We start from the raw sequence: 24,992 nt of genomic DNA, 5'->3' as shown, positions 1-24,992 counted from the left end.
TGTCACCTTAAGCACATCACTTACTTTACTTTTATAGGACATTTACAACTGTGTCACTTTATTCTCTACTGCTCTTTTGGCTGTATGTTCTCACTTATTCTCTTCTGCTCTTAAATAAATATTGCAACCAATTGCATTCCAATATTGTATTCTATTTGTTCTATTTGTATTTATTGAAATTATTGTCTAGTGACTTCTCTTAAAGAAGGTTTGTGTGTTCTTTTCTGTTGTATCGATGCCTTAGCGAGGTTACAGAGCCTCACCACAAGCATTGCAATGTACAGTTGTCTCTGGCATTCTGTGCTTATTGACAAATAAAATGACTTTAACACTGATGTGAAAGTAACCTGAGCTGTAGGATTGAACTGGGAACCCTGGAGCACTGGAGAGCACTGTTACAGAAAAATAATCAGTGACATGGTGGGGCAATATGGCCCAATGAGAAGCAGAGACACTATTATCACCCAAAACATTGATTATTTCCTATGTCTCAAACTGTTTTATTCCTCCTATAACACAGCAATTTGTCAATGCTTACAATTTTTTATGAATGACACATCATAATATTTATCCATTTAACGTTGCATTAAATGTTGTGGAAAGTCTGCAAAATAAGTTTCTGTTATCAGTTACGCTATAAACAGTCGTTCCTCCACGAACCCTTATTTTTTTCCTCTCTTGAAGTTGCTGACAAAAACTGCAGCTTATCATGTTACCAAGAAACCAGAAAGTGCAAACTTCTCTGTCCTGAAGACTTTCCCATCTTGGAAAACGTAAAGTTACAGCTTTACCTCTGACTGTTACAACACTCTGACACTGGAGACTCCTTCCAAATATTCTGAGTAAATATCTCCCCAAGAAAACTTTACCAATTTGAAAAATTAAAAGTGGATGTCTGCCATACAAGTCCATGTTAATTACCTGTTACTATAGAAACGACAAGGTATGAGAACAAGCGTATTCACATAAACCTGTGATTTGCAGCTGCACTACTGTCAAAGTTGCTGTTTTGGAAAATTAATCAATACCTTCCGACCAATCATATTCAAAACCTGCTGTGGATTATGACTCATTATAACTAATCCATCCATCCATCCATCCATCCATCTGTACCGCTTATCCTACACATTTATATTTACATTTATGGAATTTGGCAGACTATCGACTATTGAAGTCTATCAAAAATACATTCTTCCCTTCGTTATAACTAAATAACAGTAAATATATGATTAAATGGGTTAATAAATAGAAAAAATTGAGGGTGAGTATGAAAGGATAAATTAATTTACATTACTAAAGGGCTCAGAAATCATATGTGGTACACTATAAAGGTAAAGGTTAAAAAAAAAAGAGAAAAGAATAGGATAGATATAGCAGAATGCAAAATTCTGCACACCCATAATCTGAAATTGATGAACCAGCAACATTTTTAATGCAAGGTTGGTTTTATAGAAGTTCCTTCACTTATTCAGTTCTTTCACTAACTTTTAATTCCTTTGCCTCTAAGGATTTGTCTTCTGATGTTTTCTTTTTTCTTCTTCTTCTTCCACTCTTTATTCATGTCTTTGTGTCTGATTTGCTTTCAATTATGAATTATTTCTGAAAAACAAGTTATATTATTAATATTCTTTTTTTTTTTATCCCCTTTTATACCTCTTTCCCTGCTTGAGTACTAACTTGACTGCTCCCATCGAGCTGCCTAAGAGTTTGAGCCTGTCTGATCTTTTCGTGGATTAAATAAGACCAAACAAATGAAACACATTAATGAAGCTTTCAAATATAGAACAGTAACAGGAATGTGAACTTTAGAACTTGCTAATAAAGATAAATGTTGACTGCTGCAATGTTTAGGCCATGGAAGTGTTTTAAAGGGAAAACCACCATTAAATCAGCTTGGAAATAGAGGTACATTTTTTTTTTATGTTTTTCATGCAAATTCTTCACTCAGCTATTGATTTTGTGTTTCTTCATCTCAGACATTTCCTTTATTTCTATTCATGTTATTGTTTGTATTGATGGGTGTTAAAGTGCTGCCCCAGAACACACTGAAGTTTAACTTTTGTCATTACATCACCATCTAGTGGTCATGTACAAAAACTACAAGAAGCAACGCAAACAAATTTCTTATTTTTTGTTGCAATTCCAAGATTGTTCATGCTGCCTGAAAGCAATACAATACCATAAAGGGTTAATATGAATTTAGTCATAAGAAAGGATACAAATTGAAACCCTGCCCATAAGCTTTACTTTCATATTTAATGCTTTACAATACATACATACACACACATATATATATATATATATATATATATATATATATATATATATACATATATATGGTGATATATACAGTAATATATGTGTGTGTGAGTGTGTGTGCATGTGTGTGTACAAATACTGTATATACAGTACATGTTATGTGGGGGATCAGTCAGAATATAGAGGGCCAATGCTGAAAAAAGAACCACTGCCCTAGAGGAACCTTTTTTCATCAAATATCAACACTTGGTGTAACTAAGGAGTTGTTTCATTTTGATTTAGCAAATTATCAAAATAATTAATTGAATTATTTATTTACTATATATAATTAATATACTATACAGGCTCTTTAATGCTGATAAAATGTTACAAATAAAATGTACAATAAAATCTTTTTTTTTGTTGTTGGTTTGGTGGATATTTGTGATAAGGGCCTTATGCAGTCTTAGATAAGAATTATATCTCAAACCATAAAGTTTTTTTTTTCTCACTTCTGTGAAACAAGTTCATAATTATCTCTTGCATTATAGCAGCTATAAATAGTCATTCCCTTATGAATCTCTCCATTTTCTCTTTCTTGAATTTAATAAGAAAAAAAAACACAGCTTGTCATGTTAGCAAGAAGCCAGAAAATGCAAAGCCCTCCATCCTGAAGGCTTTCCCGTGTCGAGAAGCTATAGTTTTACCTCTGAATGTTACAAAGTGCTGACACTGGAGACTCCTTCCAAAATAAACCTAAGCTCACAAAAAACTTCACCATGTCAACAATTACACAAGTTTTTCATAATCTGTTCATGTAGAGCCTCCGTCATAAAAGTTACTGAGTAAGCTGTTGCTGTATAAACTATAAATAAACAGGTAGAACTGACCATTACAGCTCATTATAGAACATTAATCAACACCTTCTGAATCAGAACTGAGCATTCAACCGTGGCATAACTTCATATAAATAATGTTTTCTTCCACAGCCACTCGAAAGAAACTACATCACTATGATTCATATTCTGATTTTCTCAGAGATGTCATTTATCAGGTGCTTTAAATAAACCACCTTTTTTGTCAAACATATTTAGAAATCTTCACAAATCTGACACATTTCAGATGCAGGAAGGGAGGCTGAATGCTTCGTTACCATAGTAACATCAAAAAAAGAGGAATCAGGAGAAGGCAACTAAAAAGTCACAGCCATTTCCTTTTACAGAAAAAAAAAATACAGATAAGAGCACAAGGAATTGAGAGGTTGAAGGTAAGTACAGAGAATGCATTAATGTCTCACTGTTCATCAGCTGAGAGTCGAAGCCTCTGAGGCTCTGAGCACTCTGAGTTCCAGCTTCTGGTTTTGATGAACTACATCATTAAGTGTCACATCTAAAGTAGGATGTGGAAGTGAAATATAACACTGACATTTCACTTTTTATTATTTTTCAAACTTGAGTTTTTACACTTCAATATCTATCTCTCTACCTATCTATCTATCTATCTATCTATCTATCCAATTATTAGATAGATAGATAGATAGATAGATAGAAAAATAGAAATTAGATAGAAAAATATTGATGTGTTTTATATATATATATATATATATATATATATATATATATATATATATATATATATATATAAAAAACGACAGTATTTTTCTATCTAATTTATATGCATATATGATTCAGATTACGTATGTGCTTGTTTACATATGTGGCTATTATTATGTTTTATTTTAGTAATATACTGTGTTGTTGTTATTATTATTATTATTATTATTATTATTATTATTATTATTATTATTACACTTTTAAACAAACACATTATGAATTAATGCTTGAATTAACATACGTGTGGTGGTTAACTATCTGAATTGTTGGTTCCAATATATCTATCCACAGATATTGAACTGATTTCCTAACATGCTGTAATTTAATTCATAATTATTTAGGTGGAGTTACTTTTATTGTGTTGGAATACAATTTAAATGTGGAATTTCAATTTGTTCATATGATTTATGGTTTATTAATGCTGACATTTATGCTACACTCTTTGTTTTTGTTCGTTTGTTTGTTTGTTAATATTTATTTGTTCAATCTTCACAGATTTATCTCATTAATGCTTGCTGATGAATGATTTGTAGATTGTGTTTATAGTGAATAGAAAGCATTTTGGGCTTGATGAAAAATGGTATGAAAATTGCAAAAAAAATTTTGCATACTTAATCCACCTACTGGCATGTTTTTGGTAGGAAACCAGAGACCCCTGAAGAAATCCACAAGGCCATGTGGAGAACGTGCGGAACTCCGGACTGTCAGTAACCCAAGCTCAGGATCACACTCAGGACCCTGGAGCTGTGATGTTCTTTGCTGCTCCACAATGCCTCCAAGTGTTGAGTTAGTAAAGGGTTTTTTGTTTTTATTCGAGGTTGAAGTGCAGACTTTTATTTCTTGGTAATGTTTTCCTTCTGTAAGAATTTGTACAAACAAGTGGCTAGTGTTTTTGATGATTTGTGTGTTTCACAGCTGGTTCGAGGTAAATGTACAAGCCAGTGTGAAAACGATACAACCAATTACAGTGAAAAAGTATTTTAATTTAAAACACACAGTTTCTGCTCATGCAACAAAAATCAGTTCTGACTGTCACTTGAAAATTCATAACAATTCACATAACTCAAGCTGTAAAAAAAAAAGTTGAGAAGATTAAGGTTGGGAATGGGGCTAGTATTTGTACCTTTTCTTAAGACTTTAATAAAAAGAAATCTCTATATATAGTTAATACCTCTCCTTCTCACTGTCTGCCAGCAGCTTCTTTCAGTTCTCATGTTTCAGGTTCTCATCTTTATGTTTCTGCCTCTGAGCGTTCACCTCTGGCATGCTTCAATTCAGCCCCCGATAGCTAAAGCCGCCTACAATCGAAATTATTTTGACATCTTTTGGCCGTAAGGTCTCCCCTGGGCCTGAAGAGTACAGTGGATCCATTGAAGTCTGCTCACTGAAGTAATGAGCTAAAATAGCACAAATGAGATCAGAGACATGCACGGAGAGTATTGTAACTACAGAGAGATTTGGGGGCAGAAAATAGAGCTGATAAGCTCAGCAATTGTTGCAGGAGAGAGAAATAATGACAGCTGGAGCATGGGGAAATCACGAGGAGCTGCATTCAGAGACAGTCATGTGCAGGAGAGGCTACGACACAGTGACCTTTGCAGATTTAGGTGGAGAGTACTGTAGTAATTATAGTCCTATTTGCATACATAGTGAGGTCATTGTGTTAAATTGTCTAATATGTGACTAGTAGTAAACAGATGTGGACTTTTTGCTCAGATTGAATATAATGCTCTAATTGAAATAGTCTGAAACTTTTTACGGTAAATTCCACGGTTAAAGTACTTTTGCATGAAATAATTTCCATATATTCTGAATGAATTATGAAGTTCATTGCTTTTTACACTTTGAGCAGTTTTATGAGAATATTTATGGTAAGGTTTACTAATCATCTTGGAGAATCTGTCACAGGTCTTCTAGAGACTTTGACAGTCACACTTGCTTCTGTTTTGCAGGTAAAACCTGACAGTCTTCATTTTTTTATTTATTTATATATTTAGTTTTTTGTCTGAAGGGTGGTCTGGTATATAACATGTTACTTTCTTTAATACAGAAAATATTTTTCTGTAACATTTAATATATTTTTTTTTTTTTTTTTTTTTTTTTTGGAAAAGTAATGTTTGGAAATGTCTTCAGGTAACAAGATAGAGTGAATGAACTAAAGTGTACATTTTTCGTAACCTGTAATGGATGAGTCATGGTAAAGGATGTTTCAAGTACGAGATGTTAAATGGATTTACACTTTAATGCAAACATAATACAATTTTTGAATTATTGAATTATTTTCTTCTTTACATTTCAAGGTAAAGTGTAGATACAGTGGGCTGAGACAGGTTTAAAAAAATGTACTACAGAGATTTTATTAATATTTTAATAATTATTTGAAAATTTAATTAATATTTTTAAAGCATTTTAAAATCTGAAACTTGCACCTAGATTGTTGTGAAGGACACTTTAACTGTGTTTTTTTAATTGTCTTTGACCTTTAATAACATATTTGTAAATGTAATGTCAGTGAAAAACACATAGCACGGTAATGTGGAATCACCCACATACTGTATATCATAAATATGTAATATTGCATATACGCTTATCAGTCCGTCTGTGGAAACCCTTAAAACTGTATTTTGTTCTAGGAAATCTTTCTAGCTAAGAGCCCCAAACTATCCAAAGAACCTCAAAAAAAGTTAAAATAATTCTAATTTCAGTGATACTACATATCACTGAAAATATGTGACTTGTGTTGCTAGATGATTTGTTTTCTACACAGGAAGTAGGCTAAGCAGACTTTTATTAAAATAAGATAAAGTATAAATAAATAAAAAAAAAAAGATGAAGGATGGCAGATGGAGCATGGCAAGGTAATGCCTGGTTTGTAATATTATATACTGTGCAGTGGAATGTCCTGCTTCACACTTTAATTGATGGACCTCTGTGTTGAAACTGATGGAAGGTAATAACAGGGCTGGAGGTGTTAGATATCAGCAGATAAGTCACATGATTTTCCGCATTACTGTATTATTAAGGTTCAACAAGAAAAATGGGCCTCATATTTATTCTCAACATGCTACAAGTTAAAAAGGTCTGTTTCTTCGTTGTTCCTCAGGCTGCTATCTATTCTGATGATCCACTACTTAAAGCTGAAAATGGGAAAAAATGGGAAAAGTGATTACCACTTGCAGTAGTATGAGCACTATACTTTACTTTACGGGACCACTACATGGTCCCGTAAAGTAAAGAGACATATTTGAGACCACTTTTTGATCCTTACGGAACATCTGCACTACCTTTCAGTAACATCTGCTTGGTTAGGAAACGAGCAGAATGACTGGTGTGGCAGAATCCTGGCTGCTGCTGAATGATGGTCATTTCTGGAAGATTTCATTGCCCAGTGCTTGTCTGGAGCTGCAGGTGTTTTCCCACAGTAACGATTTTACCCTCTCATCAAGCAGGCCTTATAAAAGCGTCTCGCAGTAATCTGCTGTGAAGCATCTGTGGCATGAAATAATCATTATTTTTAAGTCAGCACCAGATTAAAAAGGAAAAAAAAACAGTTTCTCAGGCTGGCAGTGAGTGCAAAGGCATCGGCATGTTGCAGAAACTGAACTGCTTCATAATCCTTGCTATAGAGATTAAGCTAGAGAGCCATGACTTGGAGGGAAATGTAGATATAAAGATTTAACAATAAATCAGAAGAGGGCACAAGAGGATCGTAACTCACCCACTGCGAATCCAGTCCTAATCTACTCACACCGAGTCCAATCAAAGTGCTGACAGCACCGAATTCCTGACGATCAATGAAACATCACTGCATATTAAAGCCTCTGGGTCAGGAATATTTTTCACCTTTGAGCAAGAATAGAGAGAGTTATAACGGTTATAACAGATTACCATAAGACTGGCATAAAGTTTTCATTACTGGCAATTTTCATGGGTGAATTTTCACAATATGTACTCTAAACATAAGCTTTTATTATGTTTTATAATGCAGCATGTTTGAATTCTCGAATCTGATTGGTCAGAAAGTGTTGATTAATTTTCTAGAACAGCAACTCTGACAATAGACGATCTAGCTGCAACGTTTATATCAATGTGCCCGTATTAATACGTTATTGACATGGACTTCCATGGCATATTAAAACATGTTATTTAACAAAGTAAAAATATACTTGTTACGTTGATGAAGTTTTGTCTAAGGAGATGTTTATTAACATTTATGAAAAGAGTCTCCAGTAGTAATGTTTGGTAACAGTCAGAGGTAAAGCCTTAACTTTAGGTTTTCCACCACATGAAAGTCTTTGGAACAGAGCAAGTCGTGTTTTTCAGTTTCTTGATAACAAGCTACATTTTTTTTTATCTTATTAACTTCAAGAGAAAGCGAGGGAACAACAGATTATAGCTAATATAATATAAGTGAATAGATAAAAAGTATGATGTGCCATTCTTTAATAAATTGCTGAGGTATAAGAGGAATAAAACACTTCAGGGTGTGCTGTTAACTTCGAGATGGTTTTATATCTGGCTCCATTCCATTACTCTATCATTGATTATGTTCCATAACAACACAAATCTCCCCAAGTGTTTTATTCCTTACTTCTGACAGAAATAATTACGCATACTACTACATGTGTATTATTAATAGTTAACTTAATAGCTTAGTATTGTATGCAAAGTTCATACTGAGAAATGCTGAAAAACTAAGAATATTTGAATTACTAGCAGTATCTCACACTTTCATGACATTATAAAACTACATATCGGATCACTGTCACACTTCATTACGTGTGACAGCAGGCATTATAGGCGTTTTATCACACATAAAGCACAGTGCTTGCATAGCAAATATATAAATAGGCTTTTCTCATAATAAACAGCCTTAGATCTAACAAAGTGTGTATGATTTATTCATGAAATTCACTTGACAGTCCACAGTCTCTAAACATCGCTGTCACTTATTGCATGGCTTATCAGTCAATAAAAACCCATCTCATATGCAGAGTGCTGTATAGACTCCAGAAACATTTAAGCACGTATTGGAATGTCTTAGTGAATACAGTCCAACATGGTAAATTGCTGAGGCTATTGATGAAAATGAATAATGCTAAGTATTTACTTTAATTGCATGAAGTAAATAAAAGTTTTAAACAAGTGAAGGGATATTCAGTAACCTTGAACACTCCCTCCCTCCCTCACTCGCTCACTCGCTCACTCCCTCACTCACTCCCTCCCTCCCTCACTCCCTCCTTCACTCCCTCACTCACTCCCTCACTCACTCACTCACTCACTCACTCCCTCACTCACACACTCCCTCCCTCACTCACACACTCACTCACTCACTCACACACTCACTCACTCCCTCACTCACTCACTCACTCCCTCACACACTCACTCCCTCCCTCACTCACACAGTCACTCACTCCCTCCCTCCCTCACACACTCCCTCCCTCCCTCACACACTCACTCACTCACTCACTCCCTCACTCACACACTCACTCACTCCCTCACTCACTCACTCCCTCACACACTCACTCCCTCCCTCACTCACACAGTCACTCCCTCCCTCCCTCACACACTCACTCCCTCCCTCACTCACACAGTCACTCCCTCCCTCCCTCACACACTCACTCACTCACTCACTCAATCCCTCACTCACTCACTCACTCCCTCCCTCACTCACTCACTCACTCACTCACACACTCCCTCACTCACTCCCTCACTCACTCCCTCTTTCACTCCCTCACTCCCTCACTCCCTCACTCCCTCCTTCACTCCCTCACTCACTCACTCCCTCACTCACTCCCTCACTCACACACTCCCTCCCTCACTCACACACTCACTCACTCACTCACTCCCTCACACACTCACTCACTCCCTCACTCACTCACTCCCTCACACACTCACTCCCTCCCTCACTCACACAGTCACTCCCTCCCTCCCTCACACACTCACTCACTCACTCACTCAATCCCTCACTCATTCACTCACTCACTCCCTCACTCACTCACTCACACACTCCCTCACACACTCCCTCCCTCCCTCCCTCCCTCACTCACTCACTCACTCCCTCACACACTCCCTCACTCACTCACTCACTCCCTCACTCACTCACTCCCTCCCTCACTCACTCCCTCACGCACGCAGACTTTTCTGATTATTTCTGAAAAACAGATATACTGTGGGATGCAAAGTCGATTATACACTCACCAATTATTTATACGGAATATCAGGAATTCATAACAATACATGTGCAGTGACTTCAGAGCAGAATAACAGCTTAAATATTTGATTGTGCTTGGAGCTCAAGATCTACCACTAGAGGGAGCTGGAGCAATGAGCAGTGAGTGAATAAAAAAAAAATAAATAAATAAATAAATAAAATAAACATAAAATAAAATAAACATAAATAAGTAAGTAAATAAAAAATAAAGTTATTTAAAAATAATAAATAAATTATATTAAAATGTTTATAAAATATAAATATTTTAATTGATTTAATATTCGAATTCTGATCATGTATTTTTGTTTAACTTAATTCTTAATATAATTTATTAATTTTATGCTTCGAAAATCCTTTATAACATTTAAATGTATTATTATTATTATTATTATTGCTTCATTTGTTGTTGATTCTGTATTGAAAATAAATAATACATATTTAAATTAAACAGTTAATTAATATACCATTAATAAAAAGTGTTTTCTCATCTTTCACCACGGAGAAACTCAACATTCCCTCAGAGCTCAGCGCTGTCCTTGTGTCCCGCCCTCTGTCTCAGTGACGGCCCTAGCGTCCAATCACAAGTCAGCTAGCGCATTCCGCCGTAAAAGTCAGCCAGTAGGACGAGAGGAAGGCGTGGTTTGGTCACTCCACTTCTCTAGGCATGAAGTTTATTCGGGAGTGCAGAAGGCGCAGGGTGAGAATGGTGCGCTTTAACGCGGATGCGTGGGAGCGCTCTTTCCGACACCACGCCGTTTCACTCTAACTTTTTTTTTTCTTGTGTGTGTGTGTGTGGATTTTTGTGGAATTTTCTGTATATATCAGCCACTGTGGCTCGGACTGCACAATGGCTCAGAGCATAGCCGAGATCACTGTATGGCTTGTTATGATTTGTGTGTTACTGCTGGCACTGAGTTTGCCGGAGGTTTCCTGCGCGCGCGGGTTTGACAGCCTGGGACTGACCTACGGCCACAGGTCCGAGCTCTCAGAGGACGCCATACTGGTGGCCAACAACGGAATCCGGGTTCCCTTCGGCAGATCCGTGTTCATCGACCCGATTAATGATTTAGTCCTGCAGGTCCGACCCGGAGACAAGTGCACCATCACAGTCCTGGACAATGATCCTTTGTCGCAGAAACCGGGTCAGCTGAGCCCTAAAAAGTTCCCCTGCGAGTTTGGACCCAGTGATGTGAAATACTCACACTTCGGATCCCGGAGCCCAGCTAAAGACAGAGTCAGACTCCAGTTAAGGTATGACACACAGACCGACACTGTGATCATCCCATTCATGATGGAGGTTGAAGTGATCTTCACTCAGCTGGAGATCCTGATCAAAAACATGCCTCTGACTGTTGACAAGCTTCTGGGAACAAGTAACCCTATTGATAAGAAGATCCTAGAGTTCACCTATGATAGAAACATGTACCAGTGCAAAGTGACTTCTCTTGCCGGAACAGGTGTCTTGCCCAGGTATGGAAAGCTTGTTGATGAAGGAAAATTAGGTAAAATGTTTGAGTGTGATGAATTTCTCAGGCTGAACATTCGCTATCGACATACGTTCACTCAGCGCTCTCCGAACAGAGATTACATCCCCATGTATGTAGAGCTACAAGATAAGGAGAGCAATGTCATAAAACAGGAGTTTTTCCAAATTATGGTGCGTATTAAAGAAGGAGAGGAAAACACCCCACCTAAACCTAGCTTCATCTCCATGATGATGATGGAAGTTGACCAGTTTGTGATGACTGCCATAACCCCTGACATGCTCGCTGCTGAGGATGTTGAATCTCCACCTGACGACTTAATCTTTAACATTACCTCTCCTCTGTCGTTCGAGGAAGGCTATATTGTCAGTACAGATGATAGGAATTTGCCCATTACATCTTTCTATCAGGGAGATCTGAAGGATCTTAAAATAGCATATAAGCCTCCGTCTGAGGACTCGGATGCCGAGAGAATTTTCCAAATTGAGTTTGTGGTTGTAGATACAGAGGGAGCTGTCTCAGACCCATTTGCTTTTATGATCGTCGTTAAGCCCATGAACACTCTCGCTCCTGTTGTGACTCGAAACATGGGGCAGCTGCTCTATGAGGGTCAGACTAGGTCACTGTCTAGTTCACAAAACCTGCAGATTAGCGATGAGGACAATTTACATGATGTCAAAGTGACAGTGATTGATGGACTGAGGCACGGTGAGCTCACTGTGATCGGCTCCAGGAGTAAATTCTTCACTGTGGCAGATCTGGATCAGGGATCTGTCATCTATCAGCATGACGGCAGCGATACCTATAGCGACAATATCATTTTCCGGATGACAGATGGCAAACACGAAGTGGAATTTCTTTTCCCTATAACCGTAGTGCCAACTGATGACGAGCCACCAATTATCAATGCCAACACTGGTTTGGTGATGTTCAAAAATCAGATGATGCCCATTTCACCTTTAATGCTCAGTGCAGCCGATATCGACTCGGAGGATTCAACTATTAAATTTATTCTGGAGGCGCCTTTCTCAAGTATAGGAGAGGTCCTGCTTCGTCAATCGGATGCCCCAGAAGACCCATCCACGTGGAGGTTCAATTCTGAAGATGAGATGTATGAGAAAGCAGTTACAGAGTGGCTCCAGCAAGACATTACAGACGGAAAGCTGTTTTACAGACACATTGGTCCGCATAACACTAAAACCATTATGGATCAGTTTGTTTTCCGAGTTCAGGATGACAACGACCCACCAAATCAGTCAGGACAGAACTCTTTTGTTATCAAAATTCTCCCCATCGATGACATCCCTCCTGAGCTTTACCCTGACACTACCCTGCAGCTGACTGTGCATGAATACCACCTCACTTTCTTCCGCAAAAAATTCTTACGTTACACCGATTTAGACTCCGAGGACAGGGATTTGAAATATACCATCACTCAGCCTCCAAGAGACACGGATGAGAACAGCCCTGTTATTCTGGGAGCCATTGTTCTGACAGAAAGCCCAAACACAGAGGTAACAGAGTTCACTCAAGCGCAGATAAATCACCATAAAATAGCGTACAAGCCACCCGATCTGGAGCTGGGTATAACACCACATGTAGTGCAGTTCCATTACACGGTCGAGGACACAGCAGGAAACAGTATAGATGGAGTGTTCACTATTTTCTTGCAGCCTGTTGACAACAAACCACCCCAGATTATCAACACAGGGTTCACCGTGTTAGAGCGAGGCATGCATGTAATCACACGCACTGAGCTTGACACCACCGACCCAGACACGGACAACACAAAGATCTCCTTTACGCTCACTCAACCTCCTCTACATGGCCAGATACAGTTCACATTCACTGACCTGACCAAAGGGGATTCATTCACTCTGGATGATATTTCTCAAGGCAGGATCTCCTACTCTCACAATGGAGACGAGTCAGCAAATGATCTCTTTCAACTTGACGTGAGCGACGGCGTCCATATTGTCACTATTACCATTAAGATAAACGTGAAGCTCATCGACGATGAAACTCCAACCATAAGCCTTCCAGAAGGTACCATCGGCTCTTATATTGACGTCTTGGAGAATGGAGCTACCGAAATCACAGCTAATGTCATTCAGGGACGAGATGAAGACACTGATGACCTGAGGTTGACCTTTATAGTAGAGGATCCGCCAGTTTTTGGTGAAATATTGGTCAATGGCATACCAGCCAACAAATTTACCCAAGCCGATATCATCAGTGGATTAGTTGTGTATGCACACACGAGTGGAGAGATTGGTCTTACTACAAAAGAGGACTTTTTTAATTTAACCCTGACAGATATGTCTGATGAGTGGACCGTGGGCGGTAATAAAATCAAGGGCGTTCGAGTACATGTCACTATCCTGCCAATAGACAGCCAGGCTCCTCAGGTGTTTGTCGGCCACCAGTTCAGTGTTGTCGAAGGTGAGAAAAATGTCATTCAAATAGCGCACATAAGCGCTTCTGATATTGACACTCCCAACGATGACCTGCTGTGTACCATCATTGTTCAGCCTACATCTGGCTACTTGGAAAACATCTCCCCTGCTCCAGGATCAGAGAAATCGAGGTCAGGAACTGCTATCAGCGCATTCACCATCAAAGACATAAAGCAAAATCATATCTATTATGTACAAAGCATTCATAAAGGAGTGGAGCCAGTGGAGGACAGATTCACATTCAGGTGCTCAGATGGCATCAATTTTTCTGAGAGACACTTCTTTCCGATCGTAATTATCCCATCTAATGACGAAAAGCCAGAGATCCATATGAGAGAGTTTGTGGTAATGGAAGGCATGAATGTTGTGATTGACACTCCTATATTGAACGGTGTGGATGCAGATATTCCCACAGATGAGCTGACATTTATTGTTACTAAACCTCCAAAACATGGTTTCATTATAAATCAGTTAACCACTGGTACCATTCCTGTGACTAACTTTACTCTAGACCAAATAAGAGAGGCTTCTAGCATTGTTTATGAGCATGATGACTCAGAAACCACAGAGGACAGTTTTAAAGTTCTTCTCACTGATGGTAAATTTACTGTGGAAAAGACTGTTATTATTATGGTTATCCCCGTGGATGATGAAACACCAAGGATGGCTATCAATGACGGGCTTGAAATAGAGATAGGAGAAATCAAAGAAATCACCAACAAAGTTTTAAAAGCCACTGATCTGGATACAAAGGACAGCACACTGACTTATGTTATCCGATATGGTCCCAATCAGGGAATTCTACAAAAGAGGACACCATTTGGAACGCTCCAAAACATAACCATTGGAATGAATTTCACACAAAGTGACATTGATGAAAATCTGATTATATATGTCCATAATGGACAGGAAGGAATACGGGACCTCATCAAATTTGATGTCACAGACGGCATCAATCCCCTGATTGACAGGTACTTCTATGTAACAGTCAGTGGAATAGACATGGTATTCCCTGATGTTATTAGCAAAGGTGTTTCTCTTAAAGAAGGGGGGAGAGTGACCCTAACCACAGACTTGCTCAGCACTAGTGATCTCAACAGCCCAGACGAGCACTTGGTCTTCACCATCACTCGAGCTCCAGTGAGAGGTCACCTGGAGTGCACTGATACACCAGGCATGCCCATCAGCTCCTTCACCCAGCTCCAGCTGGCTGGAAACAAGATCTACTATATCCACACCGCTGATGACGAGGTTAAGATGGACAGCTTTGAGTTTGAAGTCACGGACGGTTACAACCCAGTGTTTCGCACTTTCCGCATTTCCATAACGGACGTGGACAACAAGAAGCCTGTGGTCACAATTCATGGACTGGTCGTTAACGAAGGAAAGAGCAAGCTAATCACACCATTTGAGTTGACTGTGGAGGATCGCGACACGGCCGACCGACTCCTAAAGTTCACCATCACCCAGGCGCCCATTCATGGAAAGCTGCTGTTCAACAGCACCCGAGCCATCACATCCTTCACCAAGCAGGATCTCAATGAGAACATGATTAGCTACAGGCACGATGGGACAGAGTCTGCTTCCGACAGCTTTTCCTTCTCTGTCACAGACGGAACTCATTCTGACTTTTATGTCTTTCCTGATACAGTTTTTGAGACTCGCAAACCCCAGATGATGAAAATCACAATTCTTTCTGTGGACAATGGTATTCCTCAGATTGTGGTCAACAAGGGTGGGACGACTTTGAAAATGCTGCCCAGTGGTCACCTAGGTTTTGTGATCACCAGTAAAGCACTAAAGGCAGAGGACAGAGACAGTCCCCACGGAGCTGTAACCTTTAGAGTAACAGTAGGCGCGGAACATGGCTACCTCATTGACCTGGGCAAGGGAAATGCCACCATTACCACATTTACTCAAGGTAAAATTATTTTAGATTACTAAATGCATTATGGCTGGCTGAAAAATGGTAGTGATAAATTATGTGAAGATACACTTTTCTGAGATATATTCTACATTTGGTGATCTTTTTAAAAAAATTTGTTTTATATATTTACATTTATTTATTTAATTACAGACTGAATGATTTGATGCCAAAACTTTTATATTTAATCTTTCAAATTGTAAGATGTTAAGTTTATTTTCTCCCCATTCAGTGTTAAATGGTTTTTGTATATATACTTACCATCCACTTTAACAGGAACACCTGTACACGTGCTCATTTATGCAGTTATGCAATCAGCCAATCACGGAGTAGCAGCACAATGCATAAAATCATGCAGATACAGGTCAAGAGCTTCAGTTAATGTTCATATCAAACATCAGAACGGGATGGCATGGTTGGTGGTGCCAGATGGGGCTGGTTTGAGTATTTCAGATTCTGCTGATCTCCTGGGATTTCCACACACAACAGTCTCTAGAGTTTATACAGAATGGTGTGAAAAACAAAAAAACATTGAGTGAGTGACAGTTCTCGTGGTGGAAACACTTGTTGATAAGAGAGGTCGGGGGAAAATGCCCAAATTGGTTCGAGCAACTGTGATGAGCAGAAAAAGCATATCAGCATGCACAAAACTTCTAACTTTGAGGCTTCTAACTTTGAAGATTAGAAAAAAAATCACCTGGTCATTATCCAGTCTTCATTATGGGTCTGTAACCCATGATAGCCTCAGATTCCTGTACTTGGCTGACAGGAGTGGAACCTGATGTGGTCTTTTTCTGTTGTAGCCCATCCACCTCAAGGTTTGATGTGTTATAGCATTCTGAGATGCTATTCTGCTCACCACGGTTGTAAAGAGTTACTATAGACCGCCTGTCAGCTCAAACCAGACTGGTCGTTCTCCTCTGATCTATCTCGTGAACAAGATGTTTCAGCCTGCAGACCCTCCGCTCCGTCATTTTTTTTTTTGCACCATTCTGTGTAAACTCTAGAGACTGTTGTGTGTGAAATTCCCAGGAGATCAGCAGTATCTGAAATACTCAAACCAGCCCATCTTGCACCAACAACCATGACACAGTTAAAGTCACAGAGATCACATTTTTTCCCCCATTCTGATGTTTGATGTGAACATTAACTGAAGCTCTTGGCCTGTACCTGCATGAATGTATGCATTGTGCTGCGACAACCTGATTGGCTGCTTAAATAACTGCATGAATGAGCAGGTGTGCAGGTGTTCCTTTTAAAGTGGACAGTGAGTGTATTTTTTAAATATATATTATATATAAAGAAATAAAGATAGATATACTTTTGTATACTTACCATATTGTGTATCATAGAAATGTCTTCAATCATGATATGATATTTTTCTCATATCGTCCACCCCTAAAATGTACAGTTACGCCAAGGTTAAGTGGAGACTATCTACATATAAGTTAAAGTTAGTTAAATAAGTGGTTAAAGTTTAATAGAATTGTTTTACTCCACTGACCTGGTTGCTAAGAGATCACATGAAAAATCTGTATATACTATGCATGTATGATACAGCATGTGTAAAACGTTAAACTTCCCTTATATACGGTTGTGTGTGTGGGCGCAAAGCTCAATGGAGAGCAGTGGTTCAATTTGCATAAAAATGTGCTATGGTGCCTTATGCCTAGTTTTTCTGGCCTTCACTGAAAATGAATAAATGATGATTTGATGTACTATAGTTTTAACTGAAGAATATAATGAAAACTAGATAATAGACATCATTCGCTTTTGCTCCTGAGAGGTTTTAAAATGGCATAGTCTGAATTTCTGTATGACTCCAACTGAATCTTGTTATTAAATGACCCCGAAGAGGATATAATGAGCTTTAGCCCAAGACCCAGTCATGCAAATTAGACGTCCACACAAACAAAGAATTTCTGCCAAGAAAACATCAGGAATAGATAATTGAGCCACCACTACCTCTACTTCTTCTCAGCATTTTCTTTTAATATTTTAAGGGCATCTCACCCTGAGTAGGAAACCACAATAAATAAAGTTGCTGCTCTCTTGTGGGTATTAGAAAATGCTAGGCTTACATTTTTATAAGCTTTTTCCTTTCGAGAAACTGTTTTTCCATCAAATATTAAAGATGACCTGAGCTGTAAATGCAACAATTTTCTTCAAAAATGCCCAGGCTCTAAATGTTCACTTCATAAAAGGGAAAAAAAAAAAAAAAAAAAAAAAGATTGATAAAGGCTTTTGGACCAGCTGGAACCTTACTGTTCTTTATGGACCCTGTCATTCTGAAAGCAATGAATATGTCAGAGCTTTAGGGTCTCATATTTCCTATACGATAAATTAAAATCATATAATGAAACTCACGCCTCGGTGCAAAACCCAGGCTGAGCAACATGCATTATGGGTTTTTTTTGCATACTGAAATTTATTTACATGACAAAATACACCCATGGACCTTTGATATTTCCAAGTAAGGTTTAAAATTTATTCACTGACCCTGTGTATATAATGGTGCCATGCTCCCTATTCCCTAAGAGCAAAGTTCTGTTTCCATACTATTTATTATTCTATTTGAAATGCAAATAGGTTGATGATAATCTTACATAAAATTCAAACTCTAAGCTCACTTTAACTTGGATTGGACTCTTTTTCATGGTAGTGAAATGAGATTGATCCTGGAAATCTTTGCTTGTACTGGAGTGTGTAATTTGAGTTATGAATATATTAACAGCAGTACTTCTGACTGAACATAAGGCATTTTGCTGGCAGGTACATACATACAATCATGAATTTGCTCATCTCTCCTCTAGCTGACATTGATGACATGCACATATGCTATGTTCTTCGAAATGGAGACAACGCTACCAGTGACATCTTCCATTTCTCCATTGAAGACAACGGTAAGAGTTTTTCTAATGATTTTTATTCATGCTGGCTGAGACTGAGGGTCGAGGATTGTACACCATGTCAGAATTCTCTCTCTCACTTTGTCCCAAGTCATGGGATGTTTTGGTTAACATGTCAATAGATGGGTTGCTAGAAGAAAGCAATCCCTTGAAAAAAAGCCTAGGGACCCTAGGACAGGGGTCATCAACTGATGGACTGCAGTCTGCATTCAGACCCAGCAAAGTATTTCAGTGGACAGAACCAAATATGTTAAAAATTACTCTAGCAAAGATGATAAATGTAAGAAAAGAAAAAACGGCTGTAGATCAGTGACTCAAGTTTGCTAAACATAAACCAGCTAGGCCTCTGAAGCAGATAAATGCATTTATGTAAATTATTTTTCTAAAGACAGCTCACCAGACCAGATAATAGCTACAGGGCTAGAGACATTAAGTCAGAAAGGGGGGTGTTTTCACAGAATTTCATAGATGTTTAATTTTATTTACTCTGTCTGTTCTGAACTGACCACATGGATACTGTAAAAAGTTTTATCTATCTGGACCTTTAATCATTTCATTAGAATGGTTATCCGGTGCATGTCTACATGTTGGTGTCTGATGTTTTGAAAACATTTGTTCAAGTTCAAAATGGAAATTCACTTCATACTATACTAACTATTATTCTAGTACAGTTTTGACCTCCAATTTTGGAAGGCGGGGACTAGGGGGAGGAGCAACACTAAGCTGCACAAACAATTTAAAGGAAGTGATTCTATCCAAGATGGCTGCCTTCTTAATGTTACAGTGGTTAGCTACACTGTGTAAGTTTTGCTCACTTTCCTAGATTAAAGTGAGTCATACTGTGATTGAAACCACTTCAGTGGGTGAAGAACTGGAAACAGAGAGGATTCTGGGTGAGACAGATATCCATTAGTTTTTTTTGCTTTTAGTTTTTAGTGCAAAACCCAAGAAGCAGTGTGAGCTCTTGGCTCATCTACTCTGTTTAGTGGGAAAATTGTGTAAATGCTCACAGGAACCTTTTAAACCTTCCCAAAGATGGAGAATTGAAGGACTCTTAAGGCTTCTAAATTTTCTAAAAGTTTCTAAAAGTGGATGTTTCATGTAATACTCAACATTTTCTTTAAAAGGGTTCTTGAAGGTTCATTGGAAAATTAAGGGTTCTTAGACTCCTAAAATGGTTCTTGAAGGGTTCTTTAAGGAGTTCTTGGATACATAAGGGTTCTTGGTTTCCTAAAATGGTTTTATTTGGAACTTTTCTGATAATGAACCTTTAAATGACGGACCAACAAGAGTCTAGTGGATGTTTCATATAACACCCAACATTTTCTTCATGTTGGTACTTGGTACACACTTAGAAAAAGGGTTCTTTAAGGGTTTATTGGATAATAAAGTGTCCTTAGCCCAAAAGGGTTTTAGCTGGGGGGAGGAAGGAATTGTGCAAATGGAATTTTTGGCATGAGATATCTCAAGGTAAAACTTTTTTAGCTCCAGTGCAGAACTAAAGAAACAATGTTGGACAACAAACATATTTTTGCTGATCTGGTATGTTTGGCAAGAAAATTGTGCAAATGGAATTTCATAGCTTGCGATGAATCAAGAAAAAAAATGTCATTTTAAAGAATTTTTTTTTGCTAACATAAAAGCTATGCACTTTAAAAGTTTTCATGCCAGTCTTCACTATACTCTTTATACTTTCCCCTGGTAGAGTCACACTGTGCTTTTTGTCCATGTCTAGCATAGTCGAAAACCTTAAAAGCCTAAGAAATTGGTGATGGCATTTAAGTTTTGGAGTACCTCCTGTTCGGTTGTGCAAGAACACAAACCATGTTATTTATTTATTTTTTTCTTTTCTTTACTTTCTGAGCCTTTTGAGCTCCTTAGTGAGAGGCGGTGAGCATATTCTGACCTCCCACTAACAGTAAGGCTCACTCAACTCATCTGGCAGTAGCAGTGATTGCAGATATAGCTAACGGATGTGTTTTTAAAGACAGTGAGATTAGCATTTGGCTTAGTTGTTTTGGAAAGCATTTTCAGTAGAGTCCTTTTTGTGAATCCTTTTCAGCTCCTTTGCCAATTTCTTTAGGCTTCTCTTTATGCACATGTATGTATTTATTTCTCGACTATCACAAAAGGCCTTGTGTTTTTGCAGACTTTGGCAGAAGGTGCATGCAACAGTAAACCTGACGCAGGAACAAGGTGTTTGTTGAGTGTTTTTATACATTCATTTTTTCTGAACAGGCTCAAATTTAATAAAGCAAAATAAATTATAAAAACTAAGGATTTTTTTATGTTCTTGTGCCTTTCATAATTAATATTCAGCCTATGCAAGCTGCAATAATGGCTTAGTCTCTTGATTTAAAAGGAAGCCTGCAAGATCAAGGGCTGAAAATCTGTAAACAGTTTTAGATAACGAGGCTTTCAGGTGGATTAAAAAAAAAAATTCAGAAACCTGCCAAGTTGTTTTAAAGCCCCCTTTAATGGTAAGCTTCCTCCTTAAACAGAGAGGATCACATCTGCGCTACTCGTGTGGATTAGGCATGATAGGATCAAGAGGATTAGCACACAGCAGGACCCTAAAGAATATGTTTAGCACTTGCTCTCTGATGAGTGTCTGTATCTTTCCCCTGAGATGTCTAACTTGCGAGCAGGACTAAAATGGCGACCCCCACCTGCGCCGGTTGTTCGTTGAGTGAAAAGGCATTTCAGAGAGAGGCCCAAACATGCAAACCACCCTGAGTGTGACCTCATGCGGGGTCGACCTGTGCATACCTGGGCTACTTATCACTCAGCTTCATAGGTGGGCCATCGTGAAGCTTTCTTCATGCTTTAGTGCTCTCCAATGAACTCACAAACGATCAGCCTAATTGGTGAACGGGTGGTCAAATCGCTTTTTGGTTATGCCTCTGTAAAACCACTGTCATCTTAACATACTACTAATAGACTATTTTTTTTTTCCTTTTAGAAGATAGTTCTTTTCCACCAACAAGGTATCTGTGCTAGTTCTGGTGACTTAAATTGAACCGTTCCATGCTTTCCTGCTGCAAAAGGCTATTTGTGGATGTCAAATTCTCTTATTCTAGCTACAAACCAGAGCTGATGTATCAGTCACTTGGGAGAGGAGTCATTTTGTCACCAGTGAACTGAGCAAGGCAAGTTATTTTAAAGATGATTGTTGAAATATTAGTGAAAATTATATACTGAATATTAATTCAGATCATGAATCAGTGGTGCCAGGAGGAAACAAGTGGCTTTGCATTTTACTGGCATTTGCATTGAACTGAATGTGAGATATTGTACATTAGTATAGTTAATGTTAATTATCTATCTAACAATTAATAATATTAATTAATTTGTGAAGTGCCAAATTAAAGCTTAAATTTAAAGCTTTAAATACGTGCAGGTTTTCCCTGAGCATAGTCATTGTCTGCATTTTCCAACATTTTTTTTTTTTTGGCTAATTTTGAAAATTAGAATAAAAAAAGATAAATAGAGCATCTAATGATTGAATGAATGAACGTGGAATGTTAAATCGCTCCATTACAGTGCTTTTGTCAGGTTTTTTTTTGTACACAAGCAAAAACAGCTGAGCACACTGTGGGTATTGTAGATTTTTCTCTAGTCACATTTGTCATCTTCAGGATTTTCATATGACCATAGGTAATGAAAACACAGATTTATTCTCTGTTTGTTAGAATATTACTCATATAATATTTGTGGGAGAGCTGTTGTGTGTGTGTGTGTGTATGTATATATGTATGTATGTATATATATATATATATATATATATATATATATATATATATATATATATATATATATAAAATATATATAAAATATATACCCTAAGGCAGTAGGATGCTAGAGAGTAATGGAACAAAAAGTCACTGCCATGAAAGTGAAAGATTCCCCAGTTGTTATGGAGGGAATAATATATTTTAGGGCCACTATTGGACCACTGACCGAGGCCTGTAACCTTCCATTGCCTGAAATGCATTATCTTAAATCTAAACTCAATAACATACCAACTGATGAGCTGCAGGGAGTAAAAATGAAGTAGCTTGTGTATTTTGCAGTGTGCTAATTACTGCCTTCACTTCTTTTTAAGGCAGAGTTAGAAAGACCGGCCTAATGGTACCTAAGCGCAGGCGTGTTCTGTCTTTTTCTTGCTGCCAAAATCTCTCTGCTGTGGGCTATGAGAGTTGTACCACTCAGGAAGAAGAGGGAGTGGAGAGCTGGAGGGGTGGGAGGGTGTTGTGAGTGCGGCTTGGCGCCGTAGCCCACCGCAGCATTGTTCAGCTACAGTTGTTAAAAGACTTTGGTAAATACTGCTATTTTATTTCTTTACCTGTGAGGATTGTGGGAATTGTTTGTGTCAATGCATGCTTATAAACCACCTCCAAGTGGCTCCAAAGAAAAAAAAAAAAAGTGAGAGTAGCAAAAAAATGCAAAAGAAAAACGATGAAAGCAAATGTTTTTTTTTTTTTTTTTTTTCAGTCCTTTATTCTGTGCAGTGTGTGTGTATTTGCATGATTGTATACAGGTGTTTAGCGGCTTCATGCTTGGATTGGAATCTGCCTCAATGAACATCCAGTATTGGCTCTTTTAGACAATCTTGCTATCGTGGGTTTTGTTGAAAATATTTAAAGATGAGCTTGTCAAATTTCTCTAAAGGGTGCATTCAAAAAAGGAGCATGCAAGAAGGAAATATCACAATTTTAACCCTATGTTCCAGATTTTTTCAAAACCGTATTTCCTGTTATGAGTTTGTTGCTAGTTACATTTCATATGAAGTTTTCTCTTGACTGTTAAAAACTAGCGCTGCGTAAAATTTATGATGAACCACCGATTCTTAAGATGCATTATTGTGCATAAAGTGATTTATTTTTCAGATTATCATTTTTCACCATCTGCAGCCAGTCGATAATATCTGACATCATCAAGAAACACTACATACGTGATTAAGGTGATCTTATGTAATTCTGCTAAACAAAAACAGATCAACTTGTCAACTTTTGTCTTTACAAAATCAAAATTTAAATTTGATTTGAGCATTATTCTAATGTCTAGTATATTTATACTGAGAAATTCAAATGGATGATCACAGAAAACTTTGCTCAGATTTCACAGTTAACTGTTAGCAGATACTCTGATGGAGATTTCAAATATAAATGCATAGATATTCATTTTAATACTTAAAACTACGTATATATTGAAAGGCAGAAATGGTGGTGCAGGCGGGTACCATTGTTTCCTCACAGCTCCAGGATCCATGGTTTGATCCTGAGCTTGAGTTACTATCTATGTGGACTTTCATCTGTTCTCCACATGTCCTTATGGGTTTCCTTCAGGTTCTCCGGATTCTTCGCACCTCCCAAAAACATGCCAGCTGGTGGATAGGTGACTTTGAATTGCCGATTAAAGAAAATGACTAGGTTCTGCTTACGTGATCCGGGCTCGTGCAGAAAGAAAATGTGGTCACATAAACAAACATGCTTCAAAGTGTACTTGAGGAAGTAGGGATCTTCCTTTTTTCTGTCCAGTATAATGTTTTGCTATTGCCACTATTTGTAGCTGTCCCATGAGTTTCGTGTCATCCTACGCCGTCGTCCTATTGGTGGCTTTTAGATAAGCATCATTCATAGCAGCGGTCACACTCTGAGATTTTATTAAAAACATTTCTGATACTATCCACTTGTCATCAGCTGACTTTGATTGCAGTGCCGCTAATCAGCCATGGGTGAGCACATTTACATTACATTTACATTTATGGCATTTGGAAGATGCCCTTATCCAGATCAAAAATACAATCTGGTCACAAACTAGGAATACCATCAGTCCAAAACTCTACTGGGGACGTAATAGACAAGTGCTCAGACAATACTTTTTTTTTTTTTTTTTTGTTCTTCTTTTTTTTTTTCGGTAAGTGCTAACTTAAGTACTTTATGAAGAGGTAAGTCTTTAGACGTCGTTTGAAGACTGCCAGTGACTCACCTGTTCAGACATCTAGGGGAAGTTCATTCCACCACCTTGGTGCCAGAACAGAGAAGAGTCTCGATGCATGCCTTCCTTGTACCCTGAGAGATGGTGGGATCAGTCGAGCAGTGCTAGAGGATCGGAGGGAGCGTGGTACCGTGCAAGGTGTGATAAGTGCTTT

The 24,992-nt window shown here is 38.1% G+C and overlaps 1 protein-coding gene across 1 annotated transcript in view; it reads left to right on the top strand.

The window, feature by feature from the left end:
- Nucleotides 1–10,726: 10,726 nt before the first annotated feature.
- The window catches only part of frem2b (FRAS1 related extracellular matrix 2b), a 102,790-nt gene continuing 88,524 nt past the window's right edge, over nt 10,727–24,992 (top strand). The window contains exons 1-2 of the mRNA XM_026934822.3: nt 10,727–15,926; nt 18,743–18,832. Of these exons, the coding sequence (XP_026790623.3) occupies nt 10,913–15,926; nt 18,743–18,832 (5,104 nt within the window). The 5' untranslated portion in view covers nt 10,727–10,912. The remainder of the gene's footprint in view (nt 15,927–18,742; nt 18,833–24,992) is intronic.

This window comes from Pangasianodon hypophthalmus, chromosome 14 (assembly GCF_027358585.1).
Source record: "Pangasianodon hypophthalmus isolate fPanHyp1 chromosome 14, fPanHyp1.pri, whole genome shotgun sequence".
Lineage (NCBI taxonomy): Eukaryota > Metazoa > Chordata > Actinopteri > Siluriformes > Pangasiidae > Pangasianodon > Pangasianodon hypophthalmus.
The sequence above is the reverse complement of the archived record's forward strand: the minus strand, read 5'-3'. Positions and strand labels throughout refer to the sequence as shown.